The sequence below is a fragment of the Phasianus colchicus genome, chromosome 1, assembly GCF_987193195.1.
Source record: "Phasianus colchicus chromosome 1, bPhaCol1.hap1.1, whole genome shotgun sequence".
NCBI lineage: Eukaryota > Metazoa > Chordata > Aves > Galliformes > Phasianidae > Phasianus > Phasianus colchicus.
Window position 1 is genome coordinate 111,797,076 of NC_143436.1, and position 18,277 is coordinate 111,815,352.

At 37.9% G+C, this 18,277-nt stretch overlaps 1 protein-coding gene across 1 annotated transcript in view; it reads left to right on the forward strand.

Annotated features, from left to right (window-relative positions):
* Nucleotides 1-12,887, forward strand: part of PDXK (pyridoxal kinase) — a 40,146-nt gene extending 27,259 nt beyond the window's left edge. The window contains exons 4-11 of the mRNA XM_031594633.2: nt 1,469-1,552; nt 2,962-3,008; nt 5,098-5,183; nt 6,013-6,058; nt 8,633-8,744; nt 9,083-9,219; nt 9,739-9,805; nt 10,582-12,887. Coding sequence (XP_031450493.1) covers nt 1,469-1,552; nt 2,962-3,008; nt 5,098-5,183; nt 6,013-6,058; nt 8,633-8,744; nt 9,083-9,219; nt 9,739-9,805; nt 10,582-10,694 — 692 coding nt within the window. The 3' untranslated portion in view covers nt 10,695-12,887. The remainder of the gene's footprint in view (nt 1-1,468; nt 1,553-2,961; nt 3,009-5,097; nt 5,184-6,012; nt 6,059-8,632; nt 8,745-9,082; nt 9,220-9,738; nt 9,806-10,581) is intronic.
* The last annotated feature ends 5,390 nt before the right edge of the window (nt 12,888-18,277 follow it).

Genomic DNA, 18,277 nt, shown 5'->3' on the forward strand with positions numbered 1-18,277 from the left:
GTGTATAGATAGATAGGTTTGTGGTTTGTTTAAAACTCCTGTTCAGTGTATTTCAGTATAGAAAATGAGGAGAAGTGGGTGAAAATGGCTCTCACTTCCTATGATCTCATCTATTTTAGTGTTGAGTTCATTTGTAGCTGAACTTAAAAATCTGGCTTTCTTCATCCAGGGTCAAAAGATTTTTCTCTTCAGACAGAGACAGTGATTCACTGTGTTGCACAGCCATAGCTTGCTACCTCAGATGACATGGAAATGATTTATCAAACACTTTAATTTATCAGCAGGTAGTATTTGACTGTAACTGCATTTCTGATTACTGTAGATATCATGGCTGAAATGGAAACGATTCTCTTTAGTCTGATTCTATAAAATGATACTTCATTAACTTTTGTGATTGTCACTTGTGGATCTTCATCTCTGTTTCATTTGCAGTAAAGCATTAAAGTTGCCAGATAAACACAGATTCGCTGTAGTGCTTTTGAAATGCCTCTATCACCAATGTTTACTTTCTTTTTTATTAAGTCAGTCTAACATGACAGCCCATTTTAAAACAAAATCTTTCTTTTTTTTTTTTTTCTGACTATCATTAATATGGACAGAACATTTTGCCTCAAAATCTTGGAAGTTTCTTCCATTTCTTCTCAGTGTGTAAAAATTGGCACAATTTTACAACTTAAAAAAAAAAAAACTCTCTAAAAATACGTTTTACTGGAATGAGCATTTCCAAGCTAAAGATACTGCCTTGCTAGAATAATGCTATTACATGAACTAAAGTAAATGAAAATGAATTTACTAATTAATACATGTTATAAATAAAATGAATATATAAAATAAACACAATAGTAAATATATAAATGAAGAAACAGGTATTATAAATTAACTATACGAATGTTGTAGTGCTACCATTGTGATTAGCGCCTTGAGATGTAATAAAATCATTTTAGAACTTATTTCACTGCTAAGCCTAAAATTAGGAATTTTACTGGTATATTGGCCATTGCTCTGAAATGGTCGAGATTAATTCTCCATTGCATTAACATGTTGGAAGAAAAAAAACCAACACACTGTTTCTAACCAGAATATGAGAAAAGTATATGGAACTTAGAATATTTTGTTTGGGTACCACGTATGAAATAGTGCTGGCTCAGACTGGTGTTTTAAAGAGGTGGACGTTTTTTTTTTTTCTTTTGTCCAAACCTCTTTGTATATATGTCCAAGCATTTTGAAGTTGTATGAGCACTAAATGTATAATGCATATAGCAAATGAATTTCTAAATTTTATTTCTAGGCAAGTAGAGACTGCCTTGACTTGTCTTTCACTTGTTATTTCTGAATAAAATACTAAAAAATGCCATTTTTTCTTATGCATTGACCCAACTCCCTTCCCCCCCCTGCTCCCCCCCCCCCCAAAAAAAAAAAGCTTTCCTGAAAATCTACTTCAAAGGTATCTTTGTTTGTTTTTCCCAAGGATATACAAGAGACGCATCATTTCTTGCAATGGTGGTGGATATCGTCCAAGAGTTGAAGCAACAGAATTCTAACCTAGTATATGGTAAGGATGTGAATTATAATTCTTTCTGCTTCTTTGTTGTATGTGCCCATCATTTTCATATTTTAGGATGAAAATGTCATTCTGTTGTAACCCAGTATTTTGGCTATCTTGTGCTCTGATCTGGTTGGGACCACCTCAGAAGTTTCATTTCAGCATTGCTGAAAATTGATTTAATTTTTGTGATGTTATGCCTTTCAGTGTGTTTCATATGTTATGTAACATCCAAAGAAAAGCATGTATTAAGGAGTAATTGTATGAAAGGAAGTTTTGTGAAATCCCAGCTGGCTGTTGCTGTTTGTATTCATAAGCATAGGCTGGGAGCATGAATGGCTGAAGCCTCTTTTTGATTTCCAGGTCACACAAAAGTAGGATAGATTGTCCCACACTGCACTGATGTGGTTTCTTGCTACATCCCACAGGTATATTAATGTGCCTTATAAGCTTAATAATTTAGCTTAAGCTGTGAGGCATGTTTAACTCTCATCCCCTGTTACAATTACCTGGGAATGCTTGAAGAGCAACAGACCTGTGAGAAAAGATGGCCTGAGTGTTTCAGGATGAAAGTCAACCAGCACGGGCTTGAATTGAGCAAAGAATTTACAATAACAAAGCAAAGTCAGTGGGGATTTACTGGGATAAAGAACTGAGAATGATGGCTGAACCACCTTCAGGTTCAACAGACTGTGTCGTCAGGAATCTACGATGGTTAACAGGGTTTGCAGGGCACCATACTGCATAGTCTGATGGCAGATTTAGAATTAACAAAGTGCAGTTCTTGTTCTGAAGGTGTAGTGAAGAGATCTCCATGAACTTGATTTTCAGTTTTTTAGCTTGCAATACAACTTGGTATTGTGAAAGCTAAAAGCTGTATTGAGGTATGAACAGAAAGAAGCACAGAATGGTGAGGAAGTGGTCAGGTAGAGAGAACACAACAAGACTTCTAAGACCCTTTATTTAATAGTGGGATCATGTTGTAAGGAAAATCCTTTCAAACTGTAAATAAATGACACTTGTTATTTGTAGAAACTTCCTTAAGTACTAATTAGACATTGATTTGATACTTTGCAATTTGGTTTTTTTATCTTGCTGAAAGCTCTCTTTTAATACAATTATACTTTTTTTCAAATACACCGCTTGGCTGTTTCCATTCTTTCTTGGAACTGAGGGCACTTAAAATACATTGTTAACATTGCTGAAGATTCAGGACACATGCCAAATGTGTGCTATTGTTATTACACTAAATTTGAGTTTATGTTCTTTGGCCTGGGTTTTCTTTTTTGTTTCTTTTTAAAACACATTATTTTAATGTGTACAGTACAACATTTTGTGTGTGTGTTGGGCAAGTATAATTTTGCACTTCAGTAAAAATAGGGCCCCGTTTCTAAAACTAGATTTATTCTCTGTTACAGTGTGCGATCCAGTGATGGGAGACAAATGGAACGGAGAAGGCTCCATGGTTAGTACTTATCTGTTTGCTTGGTATATTGAGTATTTGTTGTATAAATATGTATGCATAGGAGTTTATTAGTTTTTGAACCAAAGACTAAGCCATTTTCCTCAAGTGTGGCTTTGAATCCCAGCATCAACTACATTTGTACTACAGTTACTGTATATGCTTGAGTTTAGTATTAAGGAAGATAATGACTGCATAGCCCTGGGACTTCTTAATTCCGTATTGAGAACAGATAGTCTATATACCCTATCCAGAGGAAAATATCCCCCTGCTTCCCCTCCACTTCTCTCTGGAATTCTCTCATCTTCTGTCAAGATAGCGGTTCCAGCTGTTAGGCTTGCTCATGTTCTGTGATTATATGAATTGGCATGCCACCTGAACCTAAATGAAGATGACTTATTTCATGTGAGTTGCAACGCCTGTTAGGCACTGGGCTGTTGCAGTGACAGAGACAGAAAGGTTTGGTGTGCCAGTGCATTGCAAACAAGGAAACGTTTCATTCTTAACATTAGCAGATAGTTTCTGTAACTGTGGAATGTGGAAAAAGATCAGCAGTGATAATATTTTCTATTTTCTTCTGCCTTAGCTGGTCATACACTATGATTTTCTCTTTGTCCTTGTACTTTCTTACAGTTTACCTGCTCCTGAAAAATCACATGAAGTTGCACTTAGTAATAAATTTGCCATTGATTTTGTGGTCTCATTCTTTCATTTCATGTCTATTGCAATATTTAATGTCCTTGGCTTTTCTAACAAGGCAGAAATATAGTAGCTGTAGAGCTGCATTAGCTGTAGAGTGACTTTGAAAAGCTCTTGGGAGAAGTCATAACCATGGACTTACCCATATCTTTTGGGTAAAAGACAAGGTAGATGGAATAAGATGAGAAAGTTTACTACACAACCCACCAACTCACTCCTGCTGTAAAAAGTAATAAAACAATTAAGAGGTCTTGATTTAGATGTGACCTAGTCTTGCATTCCTATCTAAAAGCAGAGTCCTGTGACATCATTACTTTATCAAGACAACATGAGTGAGCTCAGTGCCAAGATGATGGGTGTTCTGATATCACCTAATGGTCAATAACATAATGAGGCTTTATCTGTCACTAATACAGCTGAAATAGGAGGTGAGCACATGGATACATCTGTATGTACACCCTGTCCTACGTAGCTGATGTGCCTAATAGAGAAAATAAAATGTAGACAAAAGGAAAGATTAATCCTGATTTAGAAAATGGGGTGCTAAAGAAGAATAGCTACTAGTAAACAAAGAACTTTAATATAGACTTTGTTAAGTAGAGCTACAACAGGATGCAGGAAGGTGAGCTGAGGCCTGCAATTTAGCTCCTAGCTGAACTCCATTGCGTGCCAAAAGAGCTGATGCTTTTGAACTTTCTTCCAAGTTTGAAGGGCTTACAGTCTTCTAGACTCCTGCTGCATCTTGGTGTATGTCACCTGATAGAGAACCAGTTTGCCTTTGCTAATGGGCTGTATATAGCTAAAGAAGATGGGATAGAGGTGGAACAGGAATGCAGAAGAGAGAGCATTGGGCCTCATTACTTAAAGTCACCAAAATATGTGAGTGGTTTCCCATTCATGTGTATGAATGTATAGCACATCCTAGAAATACTGCACTGAAAAGAGGGGACAAAATAACACATAATATGAATGTTGCTTGTTCCTCAACCCCTACAGTACAATACAACCAATGTACTGCAGTGATGCAACAGAGAACTTCCATTCCATTGGTACAACAGCAAAGTAGTTTATTTTAGAGATATGGACAGAAAAAGGGTTTCCCATTTTTGTTCCTTTTACTAAGATGACAAAGCAGTATGAGGGAACCCCAAAACTCTTAATCTAGACATCACTTCCTTTTAATGCAGTTTAGGTGTACTTAGTGATGGTTTCAATCACCTCCCACTGTCACCAGCTGCAGGATGCACAGCCACTTTAATTCCTGCTACCTAACAGTACACTGTGAACTTTAAGATTATGAAGTGTCAGCATGAATGGTAGTTCAGGGAAGGAGCATGTCACTCCCATGTCTGAAATAGCTGATGACATTTCATACTATTTTTTTCTCCCTCAGTATGTGCCTAAAGATCTCCTCCCAGTCTATAGGGACAAAGTTGTACCTGTTGCTGATATAATTACTCCTAACCAGTTTGAGGCTGAGTAAGTATCCATTTCTTTTATACTCAAGTAAACCCAGAGATAAAAACGGGAGGCTGATATTCATTCTTTCATTTGTCTCAGTATAGTACTGTATGTATGCATATGTTGGGTTTTGTTTTTTAGCTGTTGCTTTAAAGTAGTGCTCTTCTTCAAACCTACTGTTCTATATTGACACCAGGAAAAAAAAAAAAAAGGATTTATTTGAGGAACACCATTATTTTCTCCAGTCTCTCATTTTACATGACTGCTTCCAGAGACTATATATCTAGGACAAGTTGAAAAAATACCTCTCTCCCCTCTCTTGTTCTACCCATTCCTGTGAAAATTTGTACTATATATCATAATATAAAAACTGAAATTTGTTTGAAGTTTGACAAAAAACTCCCTAATTTTGATTTAGAAATACCACCATGGCAACATCTGATGTGGAATAAGAATTTGCCTCATGCCCACCCTGTCTCCATAGCCATGACTCTTTGGTCAGGAGATAATCTGTTATGATACATTACATGCTGTCCCCGTAAAGGGAGGGAGCAGCTGTGTAGGAGATTGAGAGAAAATGCTTATGAAGTAATGCTAGGGTACAGAATTTGGGTTAGAATTGATACAGTCATGCTGCTGAAGCACTGTGTATCTTGTGCGTGTAACTTCTGATGACTGCAGTCTGGTACAGCAGACTGCGTAGTGAACAAATTGTTTAAGCCTGTATTGTGTAGTCCAAGCTTTCATCCTTTCAAAGAATAAACAAAGCTGTTATTGCCTGGGAGATGTGTGCTCCTTCAAGATGTCTGTTTTGTGTGCTCTTTCAAGAAATCTGTTTCATTCTCAGGTTACTTACTGGGAGGAAGATTTACACAGAAAAAGATGCTTTAGAGGTAAGTAGATAAAGGATAGGATGTGCAAGATCTTATTCTTTAATTCTACCTGCAGTGTTTGCTATTTGTCGTTAACCTTGAAATCACTTTGACCCCTCTCTCTCCATCAGACATTAAAGCCTTGTACTGTCAGTGTGCAAAATACATTCTGTTCTCATGTCAGACTTCTGAAGAAACTTCCCGAAAGAACTACAAATAAAGACAATGCAGTGTTAGTGAGCAGGTCACTGAGTTTTTTGCAGTGTAGGAGGAAAGCAGCAGCATGCATGCATATCCATACTGCTGACAATGTGGCTCCTTGTCATTGGCTGAGGTGAAAACCCCGAGGGATTCTGATCATTAGAAACCTGCATAAATTGCTCCCTCTGCTGTCCACATGCTAGTTGTGCAGCAGCAATGCTGAATGATAGTACAGCTATTTCTCATTCTCCCGTTGATACAGTATGCTAGGAAGAGAGCTTGAAGAGGATTGAGCAAATACAGCGTTGGCTGTTTTCTTGTTTCTTTTTTTGGAAATTGACTTGCAGGCCATGAGACCTGCATTGCAAAAGCAGTGCATAGATGAGAAAATGGATTGGTAGTGATGACCCTCAGGTAACTCCTGGTAAAAGGTGGACAGATCTGGATTGCTGGCAGCTGCTCTCATCATCCTACATTGATGATAGGTAATCTGCAAATACACTGCATTGAGGTGTAAGGATTTACCCTTTTACACAAGTTGAATGACTTTTAAAAAGCTGTAGGGTATGGTGATGAAGGACAAAATAGGAACATAGTTTTATGTTTGTTTTTAAAAAAGATCTGAGCCTTTTGTTTTGTTGACAAGTCAAGTGCTTTCATAATGGACTGATGTTATTTATTTCAGTTTGATTTTGAACTTCAAAGGAACACAAAATCTTTAAACAAACAGCAGCTGCAGAGGAACCCTGGAGAGTAGCTGGGCTCTGCCAGCCCTAATGTTTGTTGTTTTTTTCCTCCAGTAACGTCATGCAGTGTCAGCTGACTACCATCTCTTCACAGCAAAAAGCAGCTCCAAAGATCTGAGTTCTTTTTCCTTTCCACACCAGTTTTATATTACTGCACTGCGATGGATAAGGGTGCTGAATGCTACTAGCTGCTGTCACTCATTCCTTCTATTCTCATCCTTCCAAGTAGAACCATAGTCTTCAGAACAACTCTATTGGCTGAGCACCTGTTGATTTTTGGTTTGCATGTTACAGCAGGAAATGTTAGTTTCATGTGCTAAACAATTAGAACTTTCCAACTCATGAATGCTAGTTCTTCTTTAAGATGGGTTTTAAAAATCTCCTGTGAAGATGGAATTAGACTTAAGAATGGAAACATTTTTAAAAAGTTGCTTGCAGGTTATTACATTTAAATATGTCTTTCTCATTGAGCTGCATATTATATACACATCTCTCCTCCGAAGTAATAATTCATGCTGGAATTTGTTCCCTTTGGAGATGGTAGGAATTCTGCCATCTATTCTCAAGGTGACATGCTTTCATTGATTTCTTCAGCAAGACTAGTGGTGACAGTGGAGTTTTTTTCTAACACAAAATTAAGTGTAGCCTAAGTTTAATGTAGAGGAGGCTGAGTCCCACAACCAGAAATAGATTAGATCCTTGTTAAGTCGTGGATGAGAAGAGAAATCAAGTTTAATGTTATTCGCAGGCTGATCATGTCAGCATATGCTGGTGAGCTCACTGCTTCTTTAAAACCCAACTGATGTCTGTGCAGGGAGTTGTGACAGCTGAAGAAACTTGGAGGCTTATGAGACAAAAGACAGAATTTTTAAAAAATACAAGTTAATCCTTATCATTCAACTGTTTATGCGTCATAGCCAGCCTGAGAGAATTTTTAGTTAAACACTTCTGGGAGAACTAATATTTTATGTATTTTATGCTAAACTTATTACTTAAAGTCTTTCTTCTGTGAAATCAAAACCAGTCTTGTAACAACCATCTATGGTGTCAGAAGTAGAGCATTAATGATTTTAAGTGAGGAATACATTGAGAGATAATACATCTAGAAAGGTACATAATTTACTGGTGAATGTTTTGAATTTGTAACAGAATGGGAAAGGAAGATGGAGATAGGCACAGTTGTGCCTCCAACTCGGTTATTTAAGTTGTTGTTTTTGCTAACTCCTAAAGATGTAACTAAACAATACTTCCCGGCCTGAATTTCTTACCTTTGTAGTATGTGTTTAAAGATACCAGCTCAGATGCATGTCTCTCTGTACTTGTTCTTTTCTTCTTTTGATAGTATGTTTTGGAAACATGATGCAGAGAAAAGTTTTGATAAACAACATTCTGTTTCAGCTATTTCAGAGGAGTATCCAAAGATAACAGAGAGATACTTGGATATTTGAGCTAGTGTCTGCGTTAAATGTGAATGATTCCCCTATTTCAAATTAATACCACTAATTCAAGTGAATTATTTGGGTGAAAATCATTTATTCTCTACAAAAGATGGCAAATCAATGTGCTTGTGAAATATTGCTCTGGATGATGCAAGGTTTAATCAACACACACTGCAGTCACTGATTCCTGCCTTTTTGCACATGGGAAGGTGATGGATATGCTCCATGCCATGGGACCAGAGACTGTGGTGATAACCAGCTCAGATCTACAGGCACCGCTAGGAAACGACTACCTGATTGCTTTGGGAAGCTACAGGAAAAGTAAGTTACAAAGTGCTTCATTAGTAGGTTTGGTCTCTCTATATATAGTTATATAATTCCAGAGGCAATAACAATATGGCACACGGATCAAATATTCTCTGCTGATGTCTATAGCTGTTCCTACTCTCGAGGTTCTCTAGATTCTGGTTGGGTATGGTCCACCAAGGATTCAGCAGATTCCCTTGCTCAGCATCAGAGCAAACTGCTGCTGCAGTCTAAATGAAACATCTTAGGCTCCCATTTCTTTATGAAAGTAATTGTGCTAGCTCCCTTTTCTACTTAAGTGAAGTACGTAAGTTGTAAAGAGTCTGTTACTGAACTGTGTCTCTGTGTTGCAGCTAATGCAGATGGCACCAAGATAACACAGAGAATTCGAGTGGAATCTCCTAAAGTGGATGCTGTCTTTGTTGGAACAGGAGACTTGTTTGCTGCTATGCTTTTGGCATGGACACATAAGCATCCAAACAACTTGAAGGTATGGGAGAGGTTTTTCATCTATCTGCAAGTTCAGACTTTGTTTCTTTTTTAATTAGTTTTAATCTACTATATTATTTATGGACTCTCATCTGATTAGAAATTTTTCTTGCTTCAGAGCAAAGAAAGCAGAATGTCCCTTTTGCTACAAGATTTTAGCTTGTACAACTTCCCATGGTCAATTTCAGTATTTTGTAGTTTTGTCAAATAAGGTGCTCTGTCTCTGGAGATTTCATGTACATTTATAAATACATTTCATCTTCACTTCATAATAAGCGTTGAAAACCATTTACCTATTCTGTTTTTTCTCTTTTGTCTGTAAAGTCATTGATACAGGTGTATGGTTTCTAATACTTGTCTGGATAGAGCTAAGATAATCTAAAAAACTTCTTTTTCCAAACTACCTCATTGTCACCCTGTTTGTGTCTTGGTAGTTGTTTGCCTGAGTAGTAGTATTACTAATATTAAACTAAGCAGCTGCAGTTCTACTACAGCCTAAATATGTTACGGTAATGTGCAGGTGGCATGTGAAAAGACTGTGTCAGCCATGCAACATGTTCTGCAGAGGACCATTAAGAGTGCAAAAGGTAATTCATTCAAACCTTGTTCTTCCCTCTCTTTGTCTTTTTGCATTGGATTTTTGCATTGGAAGAAACATTTAGGGAGCTTTCTGGGTTTCCTGACACAGAAAAGTAGCTTTCAGTGCAGAAGCTCCCAGAGAATCTAGAGCATTTATAGAATGAGAGCTAGGTAGTCTTGTCAGTGTATGTTCTTCACTGTATCCTCCAGCCCTATTTTTAACAACACCAGACTGAAGGTGTCACTGTTCAGCTTATATTGGTACTACAGTATGCTGACAGTGCTCGACTGCCTTGCAAAGCAGTGGTGAAAGAACTTGAGGAAATACTGAGTTTGATGTGCAGAGGAGATTCTGCTTTAAATATAGCTCACTCACTTTACCTTTTAGTGATTGTGATTGGTATTGAGAAGGGCTTGTCAACAAGTAATAACCAGTTTGCCATATTGGCCATGTGAAAAATCATTTTTTCAGCTTCTTTTACCTTTGAGTTCCCATATCTATCAACTTTTAAGGAGATCCAGATGGGAATAGTGGGTTCCCAAAGCATGTCTTTGTGTCTTTCTAATTGACAGCAGAGCTGTGTTCTTTTCTGGAGAGAGGTGCTGCAGAGCTGAGGTGCTGAGAAAATACAGTGCTGATGTGCATCTTCTACTTCAGAAACCTTTAGCAAGGGTAGTAAGGGAAGTGGGAGGAGAGAGAAAAAATATAATGGGGTATCAGACATTGCAACTTGTTTACTGTTAAATTGCTGTTTTTATTGACCTTCTGATGTCATCTTTTTAGCACAAGCTGGAGAAGGAAACAAACCAAACTCAGCCAATCTGGAACTGAGAATGGTCCAAAGCAAAAAGGACATAGAGAACCCAGAAATCATAGTGAAAGCTACTGTGTTATAAAGGCTGTATGTCTCCAGCAACGCACAATGTATTGATGTCCTCATTTTTTTCCTGTAAATTGTAATATTTGCCTTAGATCTGTGACAGAAACCTGACTTTCATGAAATAGTGCCCAGCATAGGCAGATATCCACTCTCAAACATATGTGCTGGCCTTGCTCGATTTTAAAAACAAAACAGAGTCAGTATGCATTAAAGCATATTACCAGGTATCAAAATGGCTGTCAAATTCACTTTATTTGTGTAATTTCCCAGGGCAAGAGAGTACAATGTTCCTGCCTTGCCAAAGACTTCAGATGTGAATTTGCTAATGGAATGCTTGACTGACTGGAGAATATATTTCAAGACGGCATCTAGTGCCAACGGAGCTTGCTACAAGCTCCCTTTTCCTAGAGAGATATGGTTACCTACTCTGGTATTCAGTATCTCAGCTGCTACGAAACTAAGCAGGGTTAAAACTACACACAAAGCTCTGGATGTGTGTAGAGGTACTTTGAAGATGTTTGGCATTTAAGTACTCTGAAGTGACCTTGAGGTGTCTGTCATTAATGTTACTGATAACTGCTCCTGTTTCTTGTCTTATGAACAGCTGCACATTTTCAGTTTTTGCAGGTACTGGCTGCTAATTTCTAATGTCCACTGGTGCCCTCATGTTTTTCTTCCAAAACTCTGCTTCAGAAATACTTTCATTAATAAGAACATATTCATTCAGTAGCACTGACTACAAGTTTGTAGATTTACCTCTGAGGCCAGGCTTGATGCTTTGTTTTTTTTTTTAACTAAGGACAAATGTTATTTAAGGACAAAAGAGAAAGCAGCTCCTACTCTGAAGGCTGACAGCAATTATTTTTCTTCATGGATGTATTTACACTGTGTAGAGTGCTTCCACTTAGCAATAGTGAGCACTATTGGCAGCTTATCAACGAAGCAATGTGGTAACAGCAATACATGTGGCTTAGGAAATTGCAAATGTTTACCAAATTCAGGACAGCATACAAAATTTGTTCATAATGTAACTCTCTGTAACACTCTGAGATCACAGAAATATGTTCTTATTTATCTCTTGAACATTTTTCATTTCAAAATTCAACTTCATTAGCCTTCAAAATGGATTTTTTACTAATTTCAGTGTCTAGTATATCACAGCCACATAATGCACCAGTAGAAAGATAGGCTGACAAGTACTGAACACTCCTAGCTCCTGTTGATTTCTGTATGGGACTGAAGTTCTCGCTTCTCCCAAGGGGAGATCTGGTGTGTTTTTAGATCCAAATTCAGTTGATATTTTTTCCTTAGATGTCATAGGCAGATAAAAATTTCACTTCTGCTTGAAGCAGATTTCTTCATGAAGCAAATTCGCATTAGGGGAACGAGCAGCTCTGGGCCTTTCTTGATGATGTGAAATTCACTGTTGGATGTCTGCCAGATACGTTTCCTGCCCGTTCCTCATCACACCTGCTTAATTGTCACTTGCATAATGTGGGAGTCCCCAGCAGAGCTGGTCTGGAGATTGCTTTTGCCACTGCAGACTTCATTTACCCCACCATTTTGTGGATATTGATGTTGTAGAAGTTGAATGGTTTCACTTAGTGGAGGAGTAATTTATTCTTAAAGTTACTTTTAATTCAAGAGATTTTTATTTTTAGAGTAAGATTTTATAATTAATGTACTTCTGAAATCCCTCATTTTCAGTACCTCTAAAGCAAATGAGGTATTTCAAATGAAATTGAAGAGATGAGCACACTTTGCAGTATATGTAAGAGGCAAAACCCAGGTTTTTAGTCTCCTCAACTAATACTGCTATTTTCTCTCATACATTTGACATTAAACATTTAAAAAGAAAAGAGATTCAAATTTTAAGAAAAAAAAAGAAAACACAGAAGTGGACTACAAAATGTGACTCTGCTGCCATGGTTTATAGTAATCACTGCCATGAAATAACTTTCTATGAATAATAATATTGGTGATGTGAACAGTCACTAAAATTAGCAGTCAGTAACAGAGATGAATTCATGGCAGAAAGACATGAACTGTCTTACCTGTGTGTGTAAATCTGATGGGAAGGAGTAAAAAGAGGGAGCCATGCACTACTCGGTGTCTGGTGGGAAGATGAGAGGCAATGGGTGTAAATCAAAATACAGGAAATTCTGCTGAAACAGAATTAAAAAAAAAAAAGAAAGAAAGAAAAAAAAAAGATTATGAACGTGAATGAACACTGAAGCAAGTTTCCCAGAGAGGTTGTGGAGTCACCATCCTCGAGAGATGTTCAAGCATTGAGATTCTGAAGCTCTTCACATTAGGGGATCAGCAGTAGAGAAAAGCTCCAAATTGACCTTTTTTTTTCTTTTTTTCTTTTTTCTTTTTTTTTTTTTTTTTTTTCTTTTTAAGCAGTGTTAGCTATGCACTGTCAAAATTTGCTGTCAAAGAAACCCTAACCTGTTCTAAGACTGTACTACAGAAAAACCCTTTTAGAAAGGGTGACGCAGCACAATTGTTTTTGGCACCAAAGAAGTAGGCTTTCAAAGGGGAACTGAGAGAAAGGCAGATCTTTATTTCATTGAAATAAGCTTGGAATTTAGGAAATATAAATGTACCTTACAAAGAAGGTTTTATGTGTTAACCACAATCAACCTTAATCTTAGCATAGAAGAGAAAGTGAGGTGTTTTCTGAGCAGCTTACACCCATCAGATGTGATCTCTACCTACTGTTTCAAAGAAAGGAGAGTCGCTCCAGTAATCCATACCTTTCTTGAAATCTGTGGCATAGCCATGCTGTTCAAGGGATGGACACAGTAAGGGTAGCTTCAGGGGAAAAAAAAAAAAAAGAAAAAGAAGGTCATGTTACTAGTGAGCTCAATTTGCAGCAGTTTGTATTTTGTACTAGGTGGGCTCTATAACAGTTAGCTGCTTGCTGCTTCTGCTTGAGTCCTTGGGAGCTGCTCATGTAGTATCTTCTAAACTCCCACTGCCCTGATCTAAATTAGTTTGTGTTTATGTATTCTGGGAATAATTGTGCTTAACATCTCTTGCCTGGAACAAACATCAACAATCATCTGTAAATATATTCTGTAGCTGACATTTTGAAGTCACAGCGGGCAAACAGGTATTTTTGAATGTCAAGGTATACATATGTAATACTTAGATGCATTTTTATTGATTCAGGGTTATAGAGCACTTTTTCATGATGTCTGCAGAACAAAATTCAAAGTCTCAGTGCATTCCTGCCTCTTCTCCCATGGATAGTATCTGTTTAAAAAAAAAAAAAAAAAAACAACCCACATTCTTACTGTCTGGGTGCTTCTTGAAAGTATCTCAGCATGAGATAGCTGCCCACTACTTATGGACTTGGAGAAAACTCATCAGAGTTGTCTGATGCACTTGCAGTTGCCTAGGTAAAGGAAAATGTTAACCTAAAGTAGGTTAGGTCCCAAATGATTACAAAACAAAAAGCACCTTAGTACAGAAAGTGGATCTATAACTAATGAGAAGTCTTTCATGACTGCCCTAACAGCACAAAAGGTGGCTGTAGCCCACTAGTCCATGGCCCCTGCTCAGCCTTGAGGCTGGTTGGGGAATGCCAGCTTCACTGCCATGCATACTCCCCAGTGTATGTGTGGAGGGCATGTGTACATGTGAAGTTAGTGGTGAGGTGCACATCTAATACTGAAGGGCATGTCCTCGTGGGAATGGTGAGCAATTTGTGTTTGAGTTCAGTTGACTTCCCTGCCATTCTTCACTTACTTTGAAGTTATTTGTGTTGGATCCTTTTTTCTGGGGTGATTTGTTCAGTGTATGTGCTCAGCCATTTTGATTACTGCACTCATTTATGAAGCCATTCTACAGGAAAGACCAAAACTTGTTTACAAATGTTCTTCTCGTTTCTGGGCCTGGATATAGGTTACTGCTTACCTAAAATTCCTTTTTACCTCTTTGAGAGACACATGCATAAAGACATTGTGCTAGAATCAATACTGTTCATACTCAATATAAGCATTTAAAGAATCTACGGTATGAAATCGTTAACTTTTAATGTTTGTTTGCTAATTTATACTGGAAAATCTCTGATCAATGTGCTGTACAAAATAATCGGAGGACCAAGGTTTCCAGCTACTCGTACTGCCTTTTTGAGTATCTTACTGTATCTTGATTGGATGGTATTATTTTGTTGTCTGAGATTGTTCTGGTGATTGTATTGATATATTTAATTTTAAACTGTGTGGCAAGGAAGATTGTAATAAAAGCATCTACATTTAATATACTGTACACATAAATTGTTAGATCCTATTTTTAATATGTTAATCATTTCAGAATTAAACAAATCAAGAAGAGTTTGATAGTCTGCTGAATAAGTGGATGTAATTAAAGGTTTAATTAGATATATCCTGGTATAAAGAACGGATAGTTAATGAAAGAAGGTACCTTTGTGCTCCGCAGTCATCTCATTGCAAGGAAATAGGTCTCTAGAGGAGGATAACATCCTTGCCTTCTTAGATTTTCTCCTGAGAAGTTTCATGGGAAGACAACAGCTGATACCCACACCACTGCTCTTGTATGCCTTGTACTTGTATATGCAGGACCTCCCCAGGATGTGCTCCTTATTGCTGCAAAGGTGAGAAAAGAAGCTTGAAGTAAGCATCACAATTCATTTTCAGGTCTGTTTCTTGTGCAGCTCTTAGCTGAACACCTCTTCATGCAGAGTAATTTTTATCTTACTGCAGAGCATACAGGACTATACAGTTGGAAACAACTGTTTCTGCACATCAGAACAAGTGCTTCTGTCAGCACTCTACACTGTGTATGCTGTGCCAGTTTGCAGGAGGAGGAGGGCAGGTATCCAATTTATGGAGAGCATTGCTTATTGGAGAAGGTTCTTATGCTGACTGGAGAAGTTAGGCTTTTGTCACTTCTCCTAACTAACTCTCTTTGCTCACTAGAAGTTGAGACATGAATGATTTTGGTCACTGAATCCAAAGTATTTCTCCATAAACTGAAGAAAAACAACCCGTTCTTTTTTATATCACAATTCATCCTTGATTAGGCCTTCAACTATTAGAGTCCCAAGAGGAATTACCTGGAGAATAGCTGTCCTCTTTGAAAGATGTGCTTTTGATGATTGAAAGCCTGCTGCTGAGCGATCTTGTAGCCTGCTGGCATTCTAAACATATCAATTATTTTCCATGGTTTAGGTGTATTTAAGCTTTGACATGTTCAATCACAAGCCTGAAAACAGCTCTACTCTTCCAAGGAAGTAAGTAGAATGGAATTTATGTCTGCATGCAAGAGCAGACTGAAGTTAATTCTACAAGATTCAATCAGAAACTTGGAGTGATCCCTAAACTGCCAGGAAGGGTGCTGAGTGCAGGATGCTAGGTAGCTGTACATGTCTTTTTAGGAGAACCCAAGCTAGTTTTCTCATTTTCCAGGAAGGAAAAGGATGTGGTTTAGTTTTCAGCAGCCTAGGAATGCTCCTGTCAGCTTCACCAGTACCAGCTGACAGTCCCAAAACCACCAGCCGACCGTGTGGTGCTTGCTGCTCCAGCAACAGCAGATCTCGAGGCAAATGGGATGCTCCCAAGTATGTTCCTAAATTAGCATTCCCAAGTTTGTGCCTCGACAGATAAAAGTAATAAATACACCTTTTGCAGAGTAGTGAATAAGGCAGCACATTATTAAGACAGAGAATACCAGCAATATGAGAAGGCTGAGCCATATGTTACCACAGAAATCATGTGTATTCATTACCTATTGCCCTTGTGGTTGCATTGCTATTTAGAAAAATCAGTGTGTAGAAGAGTGTAATACATGTATTCTGTGTGTGTGTGTGTGTGTGTGTGTGTATGTTGAAGCTTTATTTGCAATGTGGTGGGGGTGGGAAACAAAATTTGGGGGCTGGCTGTGCAGGCCTTCAGGGTGTACGTAGAAAGTCTTAAAGAATTATATTTTTATAGATTGTGATGAAGCTTTGGGTCCCAGCCACACCTAGGCTTTTCTTCTTGGAAAGTAAGATGGGATGGAAATAGAGTCAGGTGGCTGTAATAAAGTAGGGACAGTACAACCCCACCAGCCCTGGACAAACTAAAATAATTTAAATAAAAGATGCCTTTTTAAGTAATATTTTTTTAGTGCTGAATTGTTAAACAAATAAATATTTATGAGCAAACTTTCTATGTACTTCAAGTTTGTGTGGTGCTTCGTACTGACTAGGTGGACCTGTTCTATGTTTACACATCTCAATGATTGTCTTTGAGTATGTAGTAACTCAATGAATTTTATGCCAGAAAAGCAACAACGTTCTGTGTAATAGCAAATGATTTAATTTCTTATGAAATTGTAGGCTTTTGTAGTGTTTGTGTGTTTTCTGGTTGTCGGTTATGAGTTATATTCTTTCTGCAGTAAGGCTTGTACGCTTGATTGTAGAGAGAGGCAATAGGATGGTAGACACCATTGTATAAAAAGAAAACCCTAAATATTGCTACCTTATCCATGACAAAATCAGGTAAGTGGTGACCTTGAATTTCGATTTTGCAGTGGAATAAAATACCAAATACATCTGAGGCAGAATAAAGATAGGTGAGGGATTTGTTTATTTAATGTAATAGGACTGGGGGTTCTCATTGGTCCTTAATAGCACCATATAAGCAAACAAGCCTAGAGACTGGATCGGCACTCGCTGGCCAAGCTAACTTCATTGTTTGCACTGAATGAGTGCAACAGAGATGAGTGGGCTAAGTGGTAGAAAATGTTGTTTGCTTTTTTTTTTCCTTCAGTCTCTCAGTTGTGGCACTGTAAAGAATTTAAAGAGAGTGATCTGAATTTAAATTCAATACATACATTGGCTTTCAGAAGACTTGAGTTACCAACAAAATCCCATTCAGTCACAATGCAAGCTGTTGGCATGCTTGAAAACAAGAAAGTGATTTTTTTTTTAATCTCACTGTAGTCTTTTATTTTTTCTTATGGCTGGGAGATGGGCTCAAGCCCTTCAATCCTGATTTCTTTTCTCCTTATTTTCTCTTGTTGTTTGGTCATTTGGGGATTTTATAGGAAGTCTGAAAGGGTTTGTGGCGTAAATCATTTTGCAGGGCAAGGCCCTCCTCCGCTGCATGCAGTGCTCCTACCATAATAGGGGTGATCTGGAGAGACTGAGCATTATTCATAATGTCTCTTTTCAAGAAACAAGGCAGTATCCTTGCCACATTCCTCAATAAATCACTCCTGCAAAAAAGTAGTAGGGGAGAATTTGTCAGTTTTTTCTGTCATGATTTTCCAATTTCTGGATGTGTTAGAAGTATTGCTTCTGCTTTGCTGAGTTAGCAAAAAACATGTCACTTAGGTGAATAATGTATTGTTGGGGGGGGAGACTCAGGAAGAAAGCAGCCATGTTTCACATGGTTGGCTGTGCTGTGATTTCCTTCCCTAGGGAAACACAGAGGTGTGGCCCTGAGTTGAGTGAGTGATGAGGGCACTGTGAGGTTGTCCCTTCCTAAATGCAGTACCAAAACTTTGATTCAGCACAACTCTATTCACTTTGAAGTTAAAGCATACGATAAGCAGCATACTGCTGTCTTTGTCTGGTGTATGGCA